This window comes from Adelges cooleyi, unplaced genomic scaffold (assembly GCF_023614345.1).
Source record: "Adelges cooleyi isolate 19-005CV unplaced genomic scaffold, UGA_ACOO_1.1 ACOO_flye_CR_arks_rails_tigmint_CR_PRNA_108, whole genome shotgun sequence".
NCBI lineage: Eukaryota > Metazoa > Arthropoda > Insecta > Hemiptera > Adelgidae > Adelges > Adelges cooleyi.
This window is the reverse complement of record NW_026095761.1, coordinates 12821918-12839183: the sequence shown is the minus strand read 5'-3', so window position 1 is coordinate 12839183 and position 17266 is coordinate 12821918. Positions and strand designations below refer to the sequence as shown.

At 26.7% G+C, this 17266-nt stretch overlaps 2 protein-coding genes and 1 long non-coding RNA gene across 9 annotated transcripts; all 3 read left to right on the top strand.

The window, feature by feature from the left end:
- The first annotated feature begins 207 nt into the window (after positions 1–207).
- On the top strand, positions 208–5417 carry LOC126841392 (uncharacterized). Of its 6 annotated transcripts, XM_050577870.1 has the most exons (12): positions 291–406; positions 1010–1073; positions 1154–1183; positions 1276–1338; positions 2609–2665; positions 2961–2996; positions 3085–3120; positions 3235–3285; positions 3505–3534; positions 4134–4229; positions 4455–4538; positions 5014–5414. In XM_050577870.1, exons 2-12 carry the CDS (start codon positions 1016–1018, stop codon positions 5262–5264), a joined length of 792 nt encoding a protein of 263 aa, XP_050433827.1. In that variant the 5' UTR covers positions 291–406; positions 1010–1015; the 3' UTR covers positions 5265–5414. The 6 variants fall into 6 exon arrangements, with proteins under 6 accessions (XP_050433802.1, XP_050433819.1, XP_050433812.1 ...); XM_050577845.1 differs by lacking the exon at positions 1010–1073 and having other exon boundaries at positions 208–406; positions 5014–5417; XM_050577887.1 differs by lacking the exon at positions 2609–2665 and having other exon boundaries at positions 5014–5413.
- Positions 5418–6756: 1339 nt separating this feature from the next.
- Positions 6757–9031, top strand: LOC126846385 (uncharacterized). The gene is made up of 4 exons (XR_007686879.1): positions 6757–6936; positions 7019–7143; positions 8354–8434; positions 8725–9031. It is a non-coding gene; the product is annotated as an uncharacterized LOC126846385 (long non-coding RNA).
- Positions 9032–10443: 1412 nt separating this feature from the next.
- LOC126847457 (uncharacterized) lies at positions 10444–13684 on the top strand. 2 transcript variants are annotated; one of them, XM_050587692.1, is made up of 11 exons: positions 10444–10598; positions 11129–11195; positions 11271–11300; positions 11391–11450; positions 11970–12086; positions 12177–12206; positions 12338–12388; positions 12702–12731; positions 13058–13147; positions 13258–13520; positions 13602–13684. In XM_050587692.1, exons 2-10 carry the CDS (start codon positions 11135–11137, stop codon positions 13500–13502), a joined length of 714 nt encoding a protein of 237 aa, XP_050443649.1. In that variant the 5' UTR covers positions 10444–10598; positions 11129–11134; the 3' UTR covers positions 13503–13520; positions 13602–13684. The 2 variants fall into 2 exon arrangements, with proteins under 2 accessions (XP_050443649.1, XP_050443648.1); XM_050587691.1 differs by having other exon boundaries at positions 13258–13684.
- Positions 13685–17266: the final 3582 nt, after the last annotated feature.

Below are 17266 nucleotides of genomic sequence, written 5' to 3'. Positions count from 1 at the left end.
TGTTATAGTTCCATTGTAGGGTTACCTTCGCTCTAATTTTCATACCTAAATCACTGAAACTTTGCTTGGGAAAGTGAAATCAAGAAAACATGTCTATCCCCTCTAGAGCAAACGGTTTATGATATTTTTTTGTTGTGTCAATGTTTATTGGTAGTACTGTGTTATGATATTCGGTACAGTCGCATAAAAAAAAAAAACATTATTGTAATAATAATTCATTCTCAGCTACGCGTCGAAGCTAAAAACATCTGTGCAAATAAATTAAATTCAGCGCTATGCAAAATGTTTGACTGCTTCGGTCGAAATATTAGTCCACCGATAAGACACAAGAGAGTCACTTCAAACCTGCAAGTTAAACAGGCTAATCAAACCGATTTTTTTCTTACAAATTGTATCAATCAAAAATGTAAGTAATACTATTAAGATTTTAATGGTTAAGTACATTTTTAAACAGATAATATAGAAAAACTTTAAAATAATTGTATATCAAATGCGCATATAAGATAAAAAATTGTATTTTATATTATGTGTCTTAAATACATATTAAGTCCATGTTATTTTATATTTTTAATAACAAATTGAGTAAAAATAAAATAATAGATAGATATTCATAATAGATTTTAAAATAAAAAACATTTTTATAAAGCTATAAGGTATAAGTAATTAGGTAAAAGCACTTCTAAATAACCTTAAGCTATTGTGTAAAAAAAAAAAATATCTATTGCTTGTAAGTACACACAATTTTAAGTTGTTAACAGAGACCAATTATTCTGGATTTTTGTCTATCTTTATTAGGATAGAAAAATTATATAATAATTTGGCTGACTAAATTACTTTTCAAGTTAAATTTCTACCTTATGATACATAAAAAAATTAATTTAGCGGCCTGAGAAAAATCATGGGTCTACTAATAAAAATAAATATTTATCAAATAAAAAAAACCAAAACAAACTCATATCTGCACCGGAGGCAGCTTAAACTAATATATAACTTGTTTTTTTATTAACAGATAAAAATGAAACTTTTCTGTTTTTTTATATCATTTGTCATTGTTAATGTATCGACACAACTAAGTAATTATTTAATTTTAACAATTACTTTTTGAGGGTGGTTGAATTATAAAAAAAAAAAATCAATTTTACACTTTTTTCAGCGAAGTATACAATGGAGGTTTTAATAACAAGTCAGTAACATTTTAATTTTCAAAAAAATTATATAAAAGGTTTTAAGTTTTACTGTTTTAATATGTTATATTGTTTGAATTATGTATTGCAGACGAACACATAAAACTTGCTTATAATAAGAAAAATATTACTGTTGAAAATATAATCTTCTCAAGTAAGACATATTTAAAATAAATATATTAGCATATAAATTTGTATGTTTGTCTGACTGTCAAGTTATGTATATAAATGAAAAAGCCAGTACAGTGGGGACGGGGCATAGTGGGGACGGGAAGATCACAGGTTTACAGGAATTTTTAAATCTGAAAGTGATAAAATCACTTTCGAAAAAACGCTTCAATGCAAATCGGTAGTTAGTATTTTCAAGCCAGTACAGTCCAAACCAATCACAGTATAAACCAGCAAAGTTAGGAAGTATTAAGTTGAGATTCTGTATTTACAAATAAGCATCAAAGCGTTAATTTGAAAGTGATTTTATACAAGAGGACTAGTACAGTAGAGTATAGGCATAATGGAATCAAAGCAACGAGGAGACGTAGAGGTCACAGGTCTACAGGAATTATTATAAATAAAAGTGATAAAATTCAATAAAATCACTTAAAATAAAAATAAAAATTGAATTTGTGTAAACTTAAAATCAAAAGTGGTACTTGAGCACAAAACTTAACAGTATCATTCTGCATAGATCTACATAAAGTTGTTTTAATGATTTGATAATTTTTTTTTTAAGATTTTGGGTGTTTTTGTTAAAATATACGCAATCTACGAAAACACAGTTTTCCAGCAATTAAAAAAACTGTTGTACCGAATTTAATTTCCTTGTAATATGTTATGTATACATATGAGTTCTAACTACTGACAAATTTTCAACTTAAAGGTCTTAAAATTACGGCTAAAAAACTAAAAAAACTAAATAACTTGAACCCCCTCTAGGGGGGTAGGAAATGGGTTTAATTTAAATTTGATACAGCTGACGTATGCGAGCATACCAAATAAATATTTCTTATAAATTTCAACTCGATCCGATTTTTTTTCTCGAAATTATAGCCAGTAAAAGTTCTAATTTAAAAACTCATACGGTTTTTTTTTTGTTTTTTCAAATTTCGTCTGTGAAGAAGTAAACTTTTTCAACTTTTACCCCCCAAAAGTACCAACTAGATGAAATTTGTGATTTATAGAGCTACTCGAAGGAATTGGTCCAGTATTAAAAAAGTTACAGTGTAACAGATAATACACACATCAGAGTAAAACCTATACCTTCTCGCTTTGCATTGAAGCTAAAATAATGTTTCTATAAATAGTTCAGAAAAGTGCACTAGGTATATAGAACTAATGTGCTGAACACAATTTTTAAATTAATATTTAAAGTAGCGGTTTTTATTTGAAGCATTTTTTTAGCTTAAACATTTATTTGTTTATTCTAGATGGATTCGAGTATGTAGTTTCAAATTTTGTTGATGATGAATTTGATCCTTATTTAGGTAGGTAAAATAAAATAATGATAATCACAAAAAATATATTTAAAAATCGTATAGAAATTCCATCACAAATTTATCATTATGCAATTTATTAGTGTTATAAATATGATTATTTTTTAAATTTAAATGTAATAATTATGAAAAAAGTGATGCTAGCTCTGTCAACCTCCTCTAATCATTGTATTTTATTCTTATTGCCTATTCTTATCTTCCGTGCCACCAATACACATTGCTTTTCTTCCTGTTTTTTAAAAAAAATGAAATATAATATCATTAATTTACGTAATGTTAATTTCAGGAATTTGGTATTATAACAATATCATCGCTGTTCCGGGTAATAATTTTTATTGCACATGATGGAATTATTTCCACACAGTTGTTTGATATTTATTAAGTACACAATGTTGTTTTTTTAATTTCAGAATTTTATACATTTAAATACCCTTATGACCTAGATGGTAACTATATATTTATACTTTATATTTACAAATGCTTTACACTTATTTATTATTTTTACATATTTGTGTCAATCATAAGAAAGATTGAAAAATGTGTATTCTTTTAATTTTCAGAATATGTACAATTCCAAAAAAATATGCAAGACAAAATAACAACTCTATTAGGTAAATACTTATATGTAAAAGCAATCAAATATGCCAACCGAAAATAAGGAAGTAATGTTCCTCGGTCCTGGTGATAACGAAAAACAATACCCCACCCAAGCCCTAATAACTTTTTATTATTGATAGATATTTTGCAATAATTAATTCGTCTAACAATAAGTGCTATATCAGTTTTATAGTGACTGTTAAATGATTTAATATTTGATATATTTGTTACAGAAATTCCTGTTCCAGCAATTACAGAACAAAGTAATTATGAATTTTCCCAAAGTTATAAATAGCCATTAAGATTGGTTTTAGAGTTGTAATTTTAACAAATATTTTATGTCAAACAATTATTTTAGTTAAATATTTAAACATTTAGTTGGAGAGAGAGAGGGAGTGCGTCCCCTTTACCCATTTACGGTTATATTTTTAATGTGGCTTAATAAACAATTTTTTTTTCATTCGAGAAGAGAATAAAAATAAAAATTTAACAAATTTTTAATTAATAAATGTACATAAATAAAGTCAAGGCGGTATTTTAATTGATGCTCTGTTTCATTATAAGCTATTCAACGGTGTTATTGACTGTCCAGAGTGGCTAATTAGTGCTGGGTTATGGACTCCCCTCGTATAATACATTCTGAATCTTTGGTCTTCTCATCAGCTTTAAGATGACTACAATGTTAATGTGTGTTAAGCATTTGAGTTTTAAGTATATTAAAAATACATTCTTTGAGTTTCAATACTAATTACTGGTTGTACATAATGGGAGTTAAATTAAAGTTATTCAAAATGTAATGCAACTAATTCATTTTGTATTTCTTTTTTTTGTTATCAATTCGGTTATTCTATAACTTTTGCAGGATTTAGTGATCCAGATACTTGGTTGAGACGACTTGGAGAAGAGAGAAGACGTTACACTGCTGAAGTTTTAAAAAGTATTATGAACCCGTACCTAGGTAAATATTAGCAAAAAGTTGTAATAGCTTTCAACCATATATATTTGAATAAAGTAAGAATACTTTCTTCGAGCTCCAATAGCAATGACAGGTTGTTGCAACTAAATCAGTGCTACGACAGTACTTTGGGATGTAATGCAGCTATATTTGTCATGAAAAACTAATTTATTATTTGTTTTTAAAAATTGTTTTGTTGCCAACACGGTATTTTATACATTTTTGCAGATTCAAAACATTTGACAGAACTTATTTTAGAGAGAGAAATTCATCCCACAAATGCTTTGAACAATAGAATCGCCCGTTTAGAATGTAAGTACTATTATGGAGTTCTCTTTTTAACCATGATTTATACATACACATCTATACATCATATACATCTAGACCATTACAACTCTGAAACTACTTTTCGTGTATGTGTTGAGTGAAAAACAGCAAAATTTAGAGTTGTGGCAAATCAAATGTAATACCATTTCATAGCTTGAACTCAATACTGCCATATTTCAGTATATAGTGGTCTTAACCCTTTGTAAGGTGACATTGGTCAGACGGTTCTAGACCAGTCGCACTTAGGTAAGAATTGTACACCAGTCACACTTTAGTTACAAAAGTAGTCATCGTAAAGGCAAATTATAGTGAAAACAGTCTTGCTTGTACTACATTAAAAAAATGTTGGTCACATGTACCTATTGCTGAATTAGCGTTAATAATGTTTAATTTATATTCTTATGACTATATTCTATTACATACTACAAAAGAAAATAAGTAACTAAATTTAATTTTTCAGATAAAGTCCCTATATTACGGATGTGTCGTTTAATAGCATTGGTCTTGGCTGTAAATATACCACCAGATTTCATGAGAACACTTCATAGAAATGACGAGGATAGACTTTGTATCCTAAGTAATTACAAATCACCAGACAAATTTGCATTCAGACAAATGGATGGCATATGGTGGCAAGTAGAATTCAAAAAACTTGATAATAAAATCCTAAAACTTAAGGAACACGTGTCGTTAATGAAATCAATGGTATAACTCGTCTTAAGTTATATACTACTATTGTCATTATATTTAAATACTATTTACATTTTTCACTTATATCCAAATTGTCAATTGATTCAATGTATTTTATAAGAACCCTTGATTATAATTACATTTGTTTGCTTTTTTTTAATACTATTTACCAATAAAATGATATAAAATAATTCGCATAGATAAATATACTGTTATCTACTTATTTTTAGTATTATAATATACATTTACTGCAATCGAACACAACCGACAAACGTGGATTAAATTAAACCACCCCAACAGTTTGTTATAGTAGGATCGTTGTACTTCGATAAAGTGAACAATAAATACAACGTTTTCGTTTCATTTAGTAAATAATATTATTATAACGGAAAAATACGTTACTAAAATTATTACAATTTTCAATAGGTTCACAACAACGAAAACTCCACGTCAGTAAAATGTGTATACCTGATCATATTAAAAGAACCAGGTTTTGTAAATAAATTAAAATTGGCACAGTGCAATAAACGAATATATTAAAAGACAACTTGTACAAAATACATACGTGGTGCACATAATCATTGTCTGTCCTTTTATTACACGTTTGACTAAAAATGTAATATATTTTGTCGGATGAATATTTTAAATAATACCTCTACCTCTAGTCACTGTGAACAAATCCTAAAATTGTGTGTCTGATTTGAGAATATTGTCCACTAATGATTTATTATAACCTTCAACATACTAAGTGCGCACACACTAAACCAAAAAAAAAAATAAAATTTGTGTTCTATGATTTTAAACATAGAAAAAACTAAAAATACACTTATTTCAAATAAGCAACGGACATTTGTAAATTATTTATTTATTTGATTAACTGAGGTAAAATACCTAATGATAAGTTTAAAAAGCCAACTCAGTGTAAACGAAGAAATGGCGCAAACTATTTAAAAAAAAATGTTTGTTAATATTTTTAATTTATATACATTATCATAGTTAACTGATAATGTAGCGAATCGGATGGTTATTTAATCACATTAATTGTCTAAAAGAATCAAATACATCATAATATTACGACCATTTATTATAATAATAAAATGTGACGATAAAATTGTAAAAAAAAATCGCTCACATAGTACATCACACACAGCACTCTAAAAATTGAATACGGTTAAAGTTAAATTTTCCCCATTTTTTGGATTTTCCTTAATAAGAAATTAAGTTTGATTACAGATTTTTGAGAAAATTGTCCATATTATAGTTCCACTCTAGATTTACTTAGGTTTAATTTTCAGACCTAAATCACTTAAACTTTACTTGAAGAAGTAAAATCAGAAAACATGTCTATCCATTCTAGAGGAAAGGGTTTATGATATTTTTTTGTTGTGTCAGTATTTTGTCTACACTTATTTATACATATATTGAGAATAGCCATATGAATTTGTTTATATTGGTTTCAATCATAAGTAACATGTAAATTAAAAAGTGTATTGTTTTTATTTTCCAGAATATGTAAAATTCCAAAAAAGTATGCAAAACAGAATAACAATTCAATTCTATTAGATAAATATATATATATCATGTATGTAAAAGCAATAAAACATGCCAACAGAAGAGGAAGTAATGCTCCTCGGACCTGACGATTTAGTAAACATTCTTGGCTTAAGCTTTTGATGATCATATGAATTATAATGTAAACCGTCAATTCAAACGTTGCTCTTAGTAATGATATGTAATGTTAACTCTATTTAAAGCAGTTACTCTCACTTAAATAGATTGACTGGACTGCCAACGTTTCAGAATACGTCTTAGACTACATGAAACCACAGTGCAAGCAACATTAAATGATATATTGATATATTTGTTACAGAAATTCGTGTTCCCACAATTACAGAACAAAGTAATTATGAATTTGTCGACAGTCATAAATAGCCTTTAAGACTGGTTTTAGAGTTGTAATATTTATAAATATTTTATGTCAAACAATTATTTTAATTAAATATTTAAATATTTAGTTGGAGAGAGAGAGAAAGAGAGAGAGAGAGTGTGTCTGAATTGCCCATTTACTGTTATATTTTTAACGTGGCTACTTAGTGTTGGGTTATGGACTCCCCTGGTAAATACACACTGAATCTTTGGCCTTCTCATTAACTTTAAGATGACTGCTATGTTAATGTGTGTTAAACTCTTTGAGTTTCAGTACTAATGGCTGGTTGTACATAATATTAGTTATATTGCAGTTCTTCATAATGTAATGCAACTAATTATTTTTTTAATTTTTATTCTTTGTTATCAATAACTTTCGCAGGATTTTATGACCCAGAGATTTGTTTGCCACAACTTGGAGTAGAGAGAAGACGTTTTACTGTAGAAGTTTTAAAATATAGTTTAAAAAAACTAAAAAACACGCTTAAATAGTAAAATAAACTAAAAAGTAGAAAATAATTTTCAATATAGAAATCAATTAATAAAAAATAAATAGTATTATTGTGAAAAAAGCGTGGGGTGCTACATATATCAGTTCTTGAAAAGCGCCCCACACTTTTTTCACAATAATACTATTTATTTTTTATTAATTGATTTCTTTATTGAAAATTATTTTCTACTTTTTAGTTTATTTTACTATTTAAGCGTGTTTTTTTAAACTATATTTATTTTCCACTTTTTAGTTCGATGTGCTTTAAAATCGTGTTTTTTTAATTCTAGTACATACGTGTCTCTATTACTTGAAAACTTCAGGTAAACAACAATGAATACACGCATGTACGTTCGATTGCCTATCTCTTTTAGTTACATAGTTACATACAAACAAACATACATACAAGTGAAGCTAATAAAGCGTCTTAAAAAAAAAAATAATGACCCGTACGTAGGTAAATATTAACAAAAAGTTTTAATAGCTTTTACTCACATTATATATTTGAATAAAGTAAGAATACTTCCCTCGAGCTTTAATACTAATGACAGATTATGAAAAAAAAATCATTATTATGATAGTACTTTGGGATGTAATGTAGCTATAATTATCATGAACAACTAATCTATTTTTTTTTTTAAAACTCTTTTTTGATGTCAACATGGTAAATGTCAACATTTATACATTTTTGCAGACTTTGAAAATTTGACCGATCTTGTTGAAGCGAGAAGAATTCATCCCAGAGCTTCGAATAATATAATCGCTCGTTCAGCAAGTAAGTATTAATATAGAGTTGTCCTTTTAAGCATGTTATATACAGGTGATTTTTTTTTATCGTGAGCCAGTCAGTATATCAATGGTTTTAATTAATGTTTACATTTTTTTCGTATAGTGTTTTTGTATAATGTGATCTGATTTTTCTAACAAATTTATATGCTCCTACCCCCTCCCAAAATAATGCTTAATTAATTTGCTTATGTTTTATTCCACTACATACTACAAAAAAAAATATGTAATCAGTATGCTAAATTTGTCAAATAAAAAAATAATAATATCATGTTTCAGAAAAAGTCCCTTTATTACGGATGTGTCGTTTAATAGCATTGTTATTGGCTACACCATTCCCACTATTATTTATGAGAATTCTTCATATAAAAGACGAGGATAGAATTTGTTTGCTAAATAATTAAATTTCTCCAACCTACACGTACAGAGAAATTAAAGACATATGGTGGCAAGTAAACTCTAAACACCTTGATGTTACAATACAACAACTTAAGGAACAGCTGTTGGTAATTTAGACTGGAAATGGTATAACTCGTCTAAAGTTTTAAATTACTATTGTTATTATATTTAAATAATGTTTGAATTTGTTCACTGACATTCAATTGTATTGTTTTTAATGCATATAACGAGTATCGTAATTAAAAACAAAAATTGTTTAAACCTTTAAATGTTTTACTTGGCAAAACAGCCATGACCTGCTTAGTCTATAGCTAAAACTATTATGTCTATAATATTAGATATGTGTGGTGTAGTAGACGACAATTCTCCATGCACAAACAAACCGACACGCACTCATTATTTGCTTAAGACATGTGTTAATATCAATCGTTACTAAAACGTCAATAGTTTTATACCAATTAAATGTAATAAAATAATAAAATACGAATTGTTGAAAAAAATTACAACCTTTTTTATGCAGACGCTTTATAACGTTAGATAAAGGAAAAAATAAAGTATGGTGCTAGGCTGAGAAGAAAATTATTTCTGGTGAAGCTTATGGCTGTTTATCTAAACAACAAAAAAAACCAACGACATGTGATAGTCAAAAAAAAATTAACACCAAAAAAAAAATCATAATTACTGAACTAATAATTACCTAACTCTTTAATAAATAGGAGTATGATGTCCCCTTAATGTGTCTATGTCACATGTGCGTTCATTGGTTAAGTTAAATATTAATTTCAGTTGATTGCTAGTATAGTATACTATATATTATTATAGTGCACTCGAGATCTAGTATTATGATATACATTGGCTGTTTTAAAGGACGACATAATAAGAGTATATTTAAATTATTATATGTTCTCCAATATTAAAATACACAATTAAATCAATTCATCAACGTACTAAGCAAAGAAGACAAAGCCAACAAGGCAAAAGGCCGTTCAGGTCATTTCTGAACCAATTAAAGGTACGTGCAGTTTAGACTACACTAGAGTAATTATACAATTATGAGAAAACAAGACACTACCAGTTACCATGGAGAATAAACCATATTCAATTACAACAACCCTATTCCCTACCCACAGATAATCTGTGTAATATTATCATCTCGACGCATCCTATTTTCGTGAATAAAGAAATAAAATACTATAGTTAAAACTATTTAGTTTAAAATTTTAAAAGCAAATAGTCTGAACTCCACGTATATTACAGTGTAATATAAATATGTGATCATATAAAAACCAGCTATTTAAATAAAATAAAATATGCACTCTGCAAAATATATGTTTTTTTTATTATTTACAGATTAAATTGAATCATTCTTGGATTTTAAGATCGTTTGTCTTTGTACACGTATCGCAAAATCAACTAAGTAATTATTTTCTTTTCATACTTACTTATTCAAAGCAGCTGATCATTTATGATTTATGAATAAAATAATATAGTTAAAATTATTTTATTTATAATATTTAATGCAAATAGTCTGAACTCCACGTGAGTGTTTTTTTTAAATATGTGATCATAATATAAAAACCAGCCATGTAAATAAATTAAAATAAGCATTCTGCAAAACTTACTTCGACTTTATTGATTCGATCGAAATAGAAATCAATAGACGAGACGCGATAAAGCCACTTCCAAGCAGTTGGTTAATCAAGTATAATCGAGCTGATTATTTTCTTAAAAATTGTATCAATTCAAACATTTAAGTAAGTATCACTATAAGACTTAAAAATGTTTCAATACGCTTTTAATCAGACGATAAAACAATAAAATTCATTTATTTTCAATAAACATTTAAATGTTCATTTTATTTTGTTTTAAGTCTAAGTTATTTTATATGATTACAGATTAATAGTTATTAATAGTTTTGGTAAAAATACAACTATAGATAGAAATATTTATAATAAATTTTAAAAATAAATATAATTTTTAAAATTTCTTGTTATATTACACAAGGTTTTTTAAATAGTTAACTATTTTGCCAATTTTTGATTTTTATCCATCTTCATTAGAGTGGACTAACTACTTGTGTTGTCCAAAAAATGCCTTTCCAGTTCGATTTCTATCTTACTGTATAAAAGAAATATATTAGCTGTCTAGGAATTATCGTGAGTCTTTAAATGATCTTTAAATGATTCAAATAAAAAACAGCTTTGTAAAACCAAAACCATCTTGTGTTCACATCGGAGGTAACTGTGTCCAATAAAAATTGTTTTATGTTTATTACTATTTACAGATAAAAATGAAACTTTTTTGTTTTTTAATATTATTTTTCTTTGTACACGTTTCGACAAATCGACTAAGTAATTATTTTATTTTCACTCTTACTTATTAATTAAAGTGGATGAAAATTAAAAAAAAAATCACTTTTTTTATAGCGGATTATAAAAGAGAAATTTGCATTACAAGTCAGTGACGTTTTTATTAAAATAAAAAATACTTTTTAAAGTTAAACATCTAATAGTATTATACTTATATATTTTAATTATATATTACAGACGCACAAATCAAGCTTGCTGGTGATATGGATATTAAAGTTGGTGATACAATTGCTGGATGTAAGACATATTTCAAATAGTCACAAATTTCATAGTCTCAAATTTAATTTATACCTATTAGCATCCCCAATCGCACCGTTTAGTTAAAAATTCGCCAGGATTCAGAACTTATATGTATCCATAATATATTAAACTAAGAAAAAATTCAGTTTTCTTTAAATATCGGAATACTGTGTTTTTCGCAGATTTTATATATTTTTACCTAAACACGTTAAATCTTAAAAAAAAATCATGACAATATTTTTATGGACATCTATGTATAGGGTGATCTCAGTAAGTTTTGAGTCCCAGTTTTAGGTTTTAATTAAATTATGTTTTTTTTTTTGGCTGAGTAAAACTGATATCAATTTGATATAAGCGACCCCAAAAAACATCTAAAAACTATTATCTTTAAATCACGCCCAAATCAGTATATTTATATGTGCAACATATTATTCTGATGATTAATCAGAAAGAAAATATATCTATTTTGATTTTACATGAAACGTTTTTTAAATTTCAACCCTTTATTTTTTCTAGATGGAGTGGAAAAAGTAATTAAAGAAATCGTTAATGTTGAAGATCATGTCATGCTTCGTGATTTAGATTTACAGCTTGCAGATTTTGCATTAATGAATATTATGATCGCTGTACCGGGTAATAATATGTTCATTAGATATTATGAAAATATTTCAACGAAGTTGTTTAATATTCATTAAGTACACAATATTGTTGTTTTAATTTCAGAATACTATGCATACTTTTACGACTTAGACGGTAAACGTACTTATACTTAATTAGCTGTGTGTAATATATTGAAATATAATCATATATATATATATATACTGACATATTGGATTTATTCAGAGAAAAATGTACATTAACATGTATTTCATTTTAATTTTCAGAAGCGATACATATCCAAAGAGCTATGCAAGATGAAATAAGTAGTAAATTAGGTAAATATATAAAAATTATCATTTTTAAGCGAATAGGTAAGTTTCCTCATTTTTTAATTCTTAGTTCTAATGAAAAACGATCACATTTCAATTGCACTTCAAAATTATAAATGTTTTTTTTATGCTTTTGATGATCAATCTAATTATCATTTAAAACGTTCATTCAAATATTGATATTAGAAATAACGTTTAATATTTTTCATTAATTATTGGTCTTTGTAATCTCTGTTTTAGAGTGACTGTTATACATAAAATCTTAAAATCTGGTTTTGATGACTATATAACGATTTGATATTTAATGTATTTCTTACAGGGATTGCTGTTCCTGAAGTTCCTGACCAAAGTAATTTTGATTTTTTTGATAATATTAAATAGCCTTTAAAACCAGTATTAGAGCTGTATATTTTAAAAATGTTTAGCAATAATACATTTTAACAAATACAATATTTTTTTTATGTCGGATGCTCTAATTTAAAGGTCACGCTCTAATTCATTTGGCTACTAAAGTTGACTGAAATGTTAATACATAATAGGCTCTTTGATTTTCAATATTAATGACTGGTTGTAAATAAAAATATTTCTATTACAGTTCTTTGAAAATGAATACTACTAATTTACTTTATCTTTTCGTTATTTGTTATCAACACGGTCGTTTAATTATTTTTGCAGATTTTGGAGAGTTAGTTTTGACACAACTTGGAGAAGAAAGAAGACGTTTTACTAAAAGAGCTTTACAATTATTGATTATAGATGCATTAGGTAAATATCAATAAAATGTTCTACTGGTCTTTAACAATATATATATTTGAATAAATTAAAAACACTTTCTTGGAGCTCAAATTAAAAAAGGAATTATTTTGATTTTTCAGGGAAAGTACAGGAGTTCTCAGTATTAGTGATGTGTCGTTTAATAGCATTGTTCATGAGTACAAAATTCCCGACATCATTTATAAAAAATATTAAGATTGGCAAAAAAAATACATGTTTCATACAGGATGATATTTCAGCATATAAAATATACAGAGACATTAACGGCAAATGGTGGCAAGTAAACGTCAACGACATTGAGAATAAACTAAATTCACTTGAGGGACAGCTAGTTACTCTTAGTTAACTCATTCAAAACGATATAGTACTATTATTATTATATTACAATAGTATTAGCATTTTGAACTAATATTTATTAATTATTTCAATGTATTTCATTAAACAGTTTTACTCAAGATTATATTCACATTTGTTCGCTTATTAAATTGGAAGCAGTTTTAAAAATAATAAATCACTTATCCTTTGAAACTATCTCCATCTGTCATTATTACTTATTTCTAGTAAGTTCTATGGGTCATTCAGCACTCCAGTTCATCTTACCACTTTTTGGACTGATGTGGGTTTTTTTTGTGCTTGTATTAACTGCAACTTTTTTAATACTGTACCAATTGCTTTGAGTAGCAACTACAAAAATTACAAATTTTATCTTATTGGTACTTTAGGGGGGGGGGGAGGAGGAAAAGTTGAAGAAGTTCACTCTTTCACCCTTAAAATTTGGAAAAAAATAACTATAACGAGTTTTAAATTTTCAACTTTTACTAGCTATAATTTCGAAAAAAGGGTTAAAGAAAACACTTATTTTTAATTGCCGGGAAAACTGTGTTTTTGGTAGATTTTTTATATTGTACACAAACACATTAAACTATTAAAACTTTTTTTATCAAATCATGACAACATTTTCAGAGTGATCCTATTAAGTTTTGAGTACTAAAATACCAGTTTTTGGTATTAATTTAATTTTTTTTCTTTATTTACGGTGCACCAGACGTGAGAAATGAAATCAATCTTTATTATTTTTTCAAGTCCCCCAAAAATCAATTTGTCACCATTTTGAAATTAATTAATTTAAGACAATTGGTAGACCATTGTTCATCACATTTTATCATTATATCACGTCCGCAAATTAGGTCATTTTTATTCCAGTTGTTTTACTGGGTAAAACTTATTTATATTTCTGTTAGTTAAAAAGATTATATTGTTGTTATAATAAGTATTGACGTCAATAAAACAAAGAAACTTAAGTGATAAATATTAGTAAGATCTAGTAAACAAGTTGTGTAAATAATTAGTAATCACTAAATATAAACCTCCACGTGCCACGATCATTACAGTACATAATTAGTAAACTAATACAATGCAGTGTGCTTTGTAATTGAACATATTGTAGTACTGGCAAAAAATTGAATAATTTAGGCAATTGTTTACAAGCCTGACTTCTCAAAAATCTTATATTGTTAAAATTATGATTAATCTTTTCATACAACGCTTTTACAATATTTCTAGATAGTGCTCAATTATAAAATTGAGATTAAATGTAACACCCTTAGATTTCTGCTATTTATCAACAGATTTCATTGTCTATTTAATTATACAAAAATAGGATAGTAATCTAGTGTCAGTTTCTTATAGCGAAATTCTAATCTTGATAGAAAAATATGATATATAATAACACATTTAGTAACCATAGCGTATAGGGTATAGTTCTTAGATCCCTTACTTACTGTAAAAAGTATCGATAACAGCCTACTCACAGTGTAATTGTTAGTCTAAAACATAAAAAAAAACAGACAGCTTTCAATTCCCAAAGGCTTTTAGCTCCCTACCCATATAAGATACAAGATATAATACATATATTAAACCAACCATTAATTATTAGTAGTAGATTAGGTTGTGTACAGATCAAAAATCGCTGCCAAATCAATGGCAAATCATTTTCTTAAGAGTCAAACCATAAACAAATATTATCAAAAAATTTAAGGTTTGACTGTTAGCAGCAAAAATAGTCATAACTTATAGAGTTATTGAGCTAGTGAGCTGACATTTCTTACATTTATGTCCAGTTCAGTCAAAAACATAAACAGTTACACGAATACAGAGGGAATCATTAATAATAAGACACTCAAGTTTTCTTAAAATACCTAATTGCAATTTTTTTTTTTTTGAGACACTTGTTTATGATATTTTAGAATACTAGACAGTATTAAATTGTTTATCTTTTTTAGTATATTTTAGTTCTATAAGCTTTTGAAACTTAAATGGTAATTTATATAATAAATTAAAAATGTGTAAATTAAAAATAATCTGCTGAAATTGTTGAACAGTCGACTACTAAAACTCCAGACCCAAGCACTTGATCTAAGCACTCCTAACTTAAATACATTTCCAAAACAGGTTATCGATGAGTCAACATTTTCAACACATTATTGTTAATTTTGAGTTAAATAAATATATAAGAGTTAGGTATGGTAATAATTTAAAAAGTTGAAAAACCATTGGATAATACTATAAAAGGTAAATATTAGGTAATTTTATAACATTGTACAATAAAATAAATACAAATGATTTCAAAAAGAAAAACTATAAAATTGTAATTATTTTTTGAGTATCATCCTGTATTTTATATTAATGTAGTATATTTTATAGCGTGAGCTTGATTTTTGTATGTATATCTGTAAAAATAATTACATTAAAAAACAAAATTATAATTTATAAAATATTACAATATTACTCAAATTCAGTAATATATTTGTTAAATAAATTACCGATTTTAACTATCACTCTACGGATGAGAGGATAAAAATTCCAAACGATTATTTACCAGCAATGTGATATGTTAATAATTATAAAGTTATTTATTATTTTTTGTACGAAACAAACCCGGTTAGGTTTCACAGCATAACGCGGAACGACCAAAGCGATTTCAACCACACTAACTTGGTACACATATACTGTTAAAATTAGATACCAAAATCTGGTTATCACGTTTAGCATATTATTTTCAATTTAAAAAGTTTTAAAAAAGGTACGTTTTTTTATGTATTTTCAACATTTCAACCAAGAAATTGATTTCGGTTTAGTGGGTGTCCCCTACTAAACAAATCAAACAAAACTAACGTTTTAGATGTATTACTAAAAAACTAATATAGCCAACCAATACTCTTGTAGTTTATAATTAATGCCAAAGCCTTTCCAACAAAATAAAAATAATAAAAACACGCTATGTTAATCGCTATCAATATAATATAACGTATTAACCTAGTTAACGACAAATAATATTTCATTGTATTGTTTTGTACTTATATAATATTTAATATGTACACAGTAAGTATTCTCTATATTGTAAAAGGTCAAAACATATAATAGTATATATATTATGTTATCTTTGTATGCATTATATTATCTCAGCTTATTGTACTTAAAACCCTTTGATAATTTATACATTTTACTGCTTCAATATGTTGATTTTGTATAAATAAATGGTATTTAGTACTTAGTTATTGCTAAAAAAAAGTTACAGTCTACTTAAAGCCTAACGGCTAAAATTCTAAAACATTTAAAAAAATGCAAAAACCCGTTTAAAAACACAAAACAAATTTGAGAGTAAAAAAAAATCCGTTGCTTATCCCGATTTAAAGACTAATGTAGTAAAATTTATCTACTTTTATCCCCACAAAGTACCATCTAGATAAAATTTGTGATTTTTTAAATTGCTACTCAAAAAATTTGGGGCCAGATTAAAAAGAGGTACAGAGGGTACAGTCACAAAAAAGCTCACATCGTTGAAAACCTATAGTCTCACAGCTGCGCGTGGAAGCTATTTAAGTTAAAATACAATTGTATAAATAATATTTTTTTATGAATAAAAAATTAAAATATTACAGTTAAAATTCATTAATTTAAAGTAGTAAAAGCAAATAGTCTGAACTCCACATTAGTGTAATATTACAGATAAATCATAGATGATCATAGAAAAACCAGCTATGTAAATAAAAATTGAAATGGGCACTAGCCAAAATATATTTCAACTATACAGTTTCGGTCGAAATATAA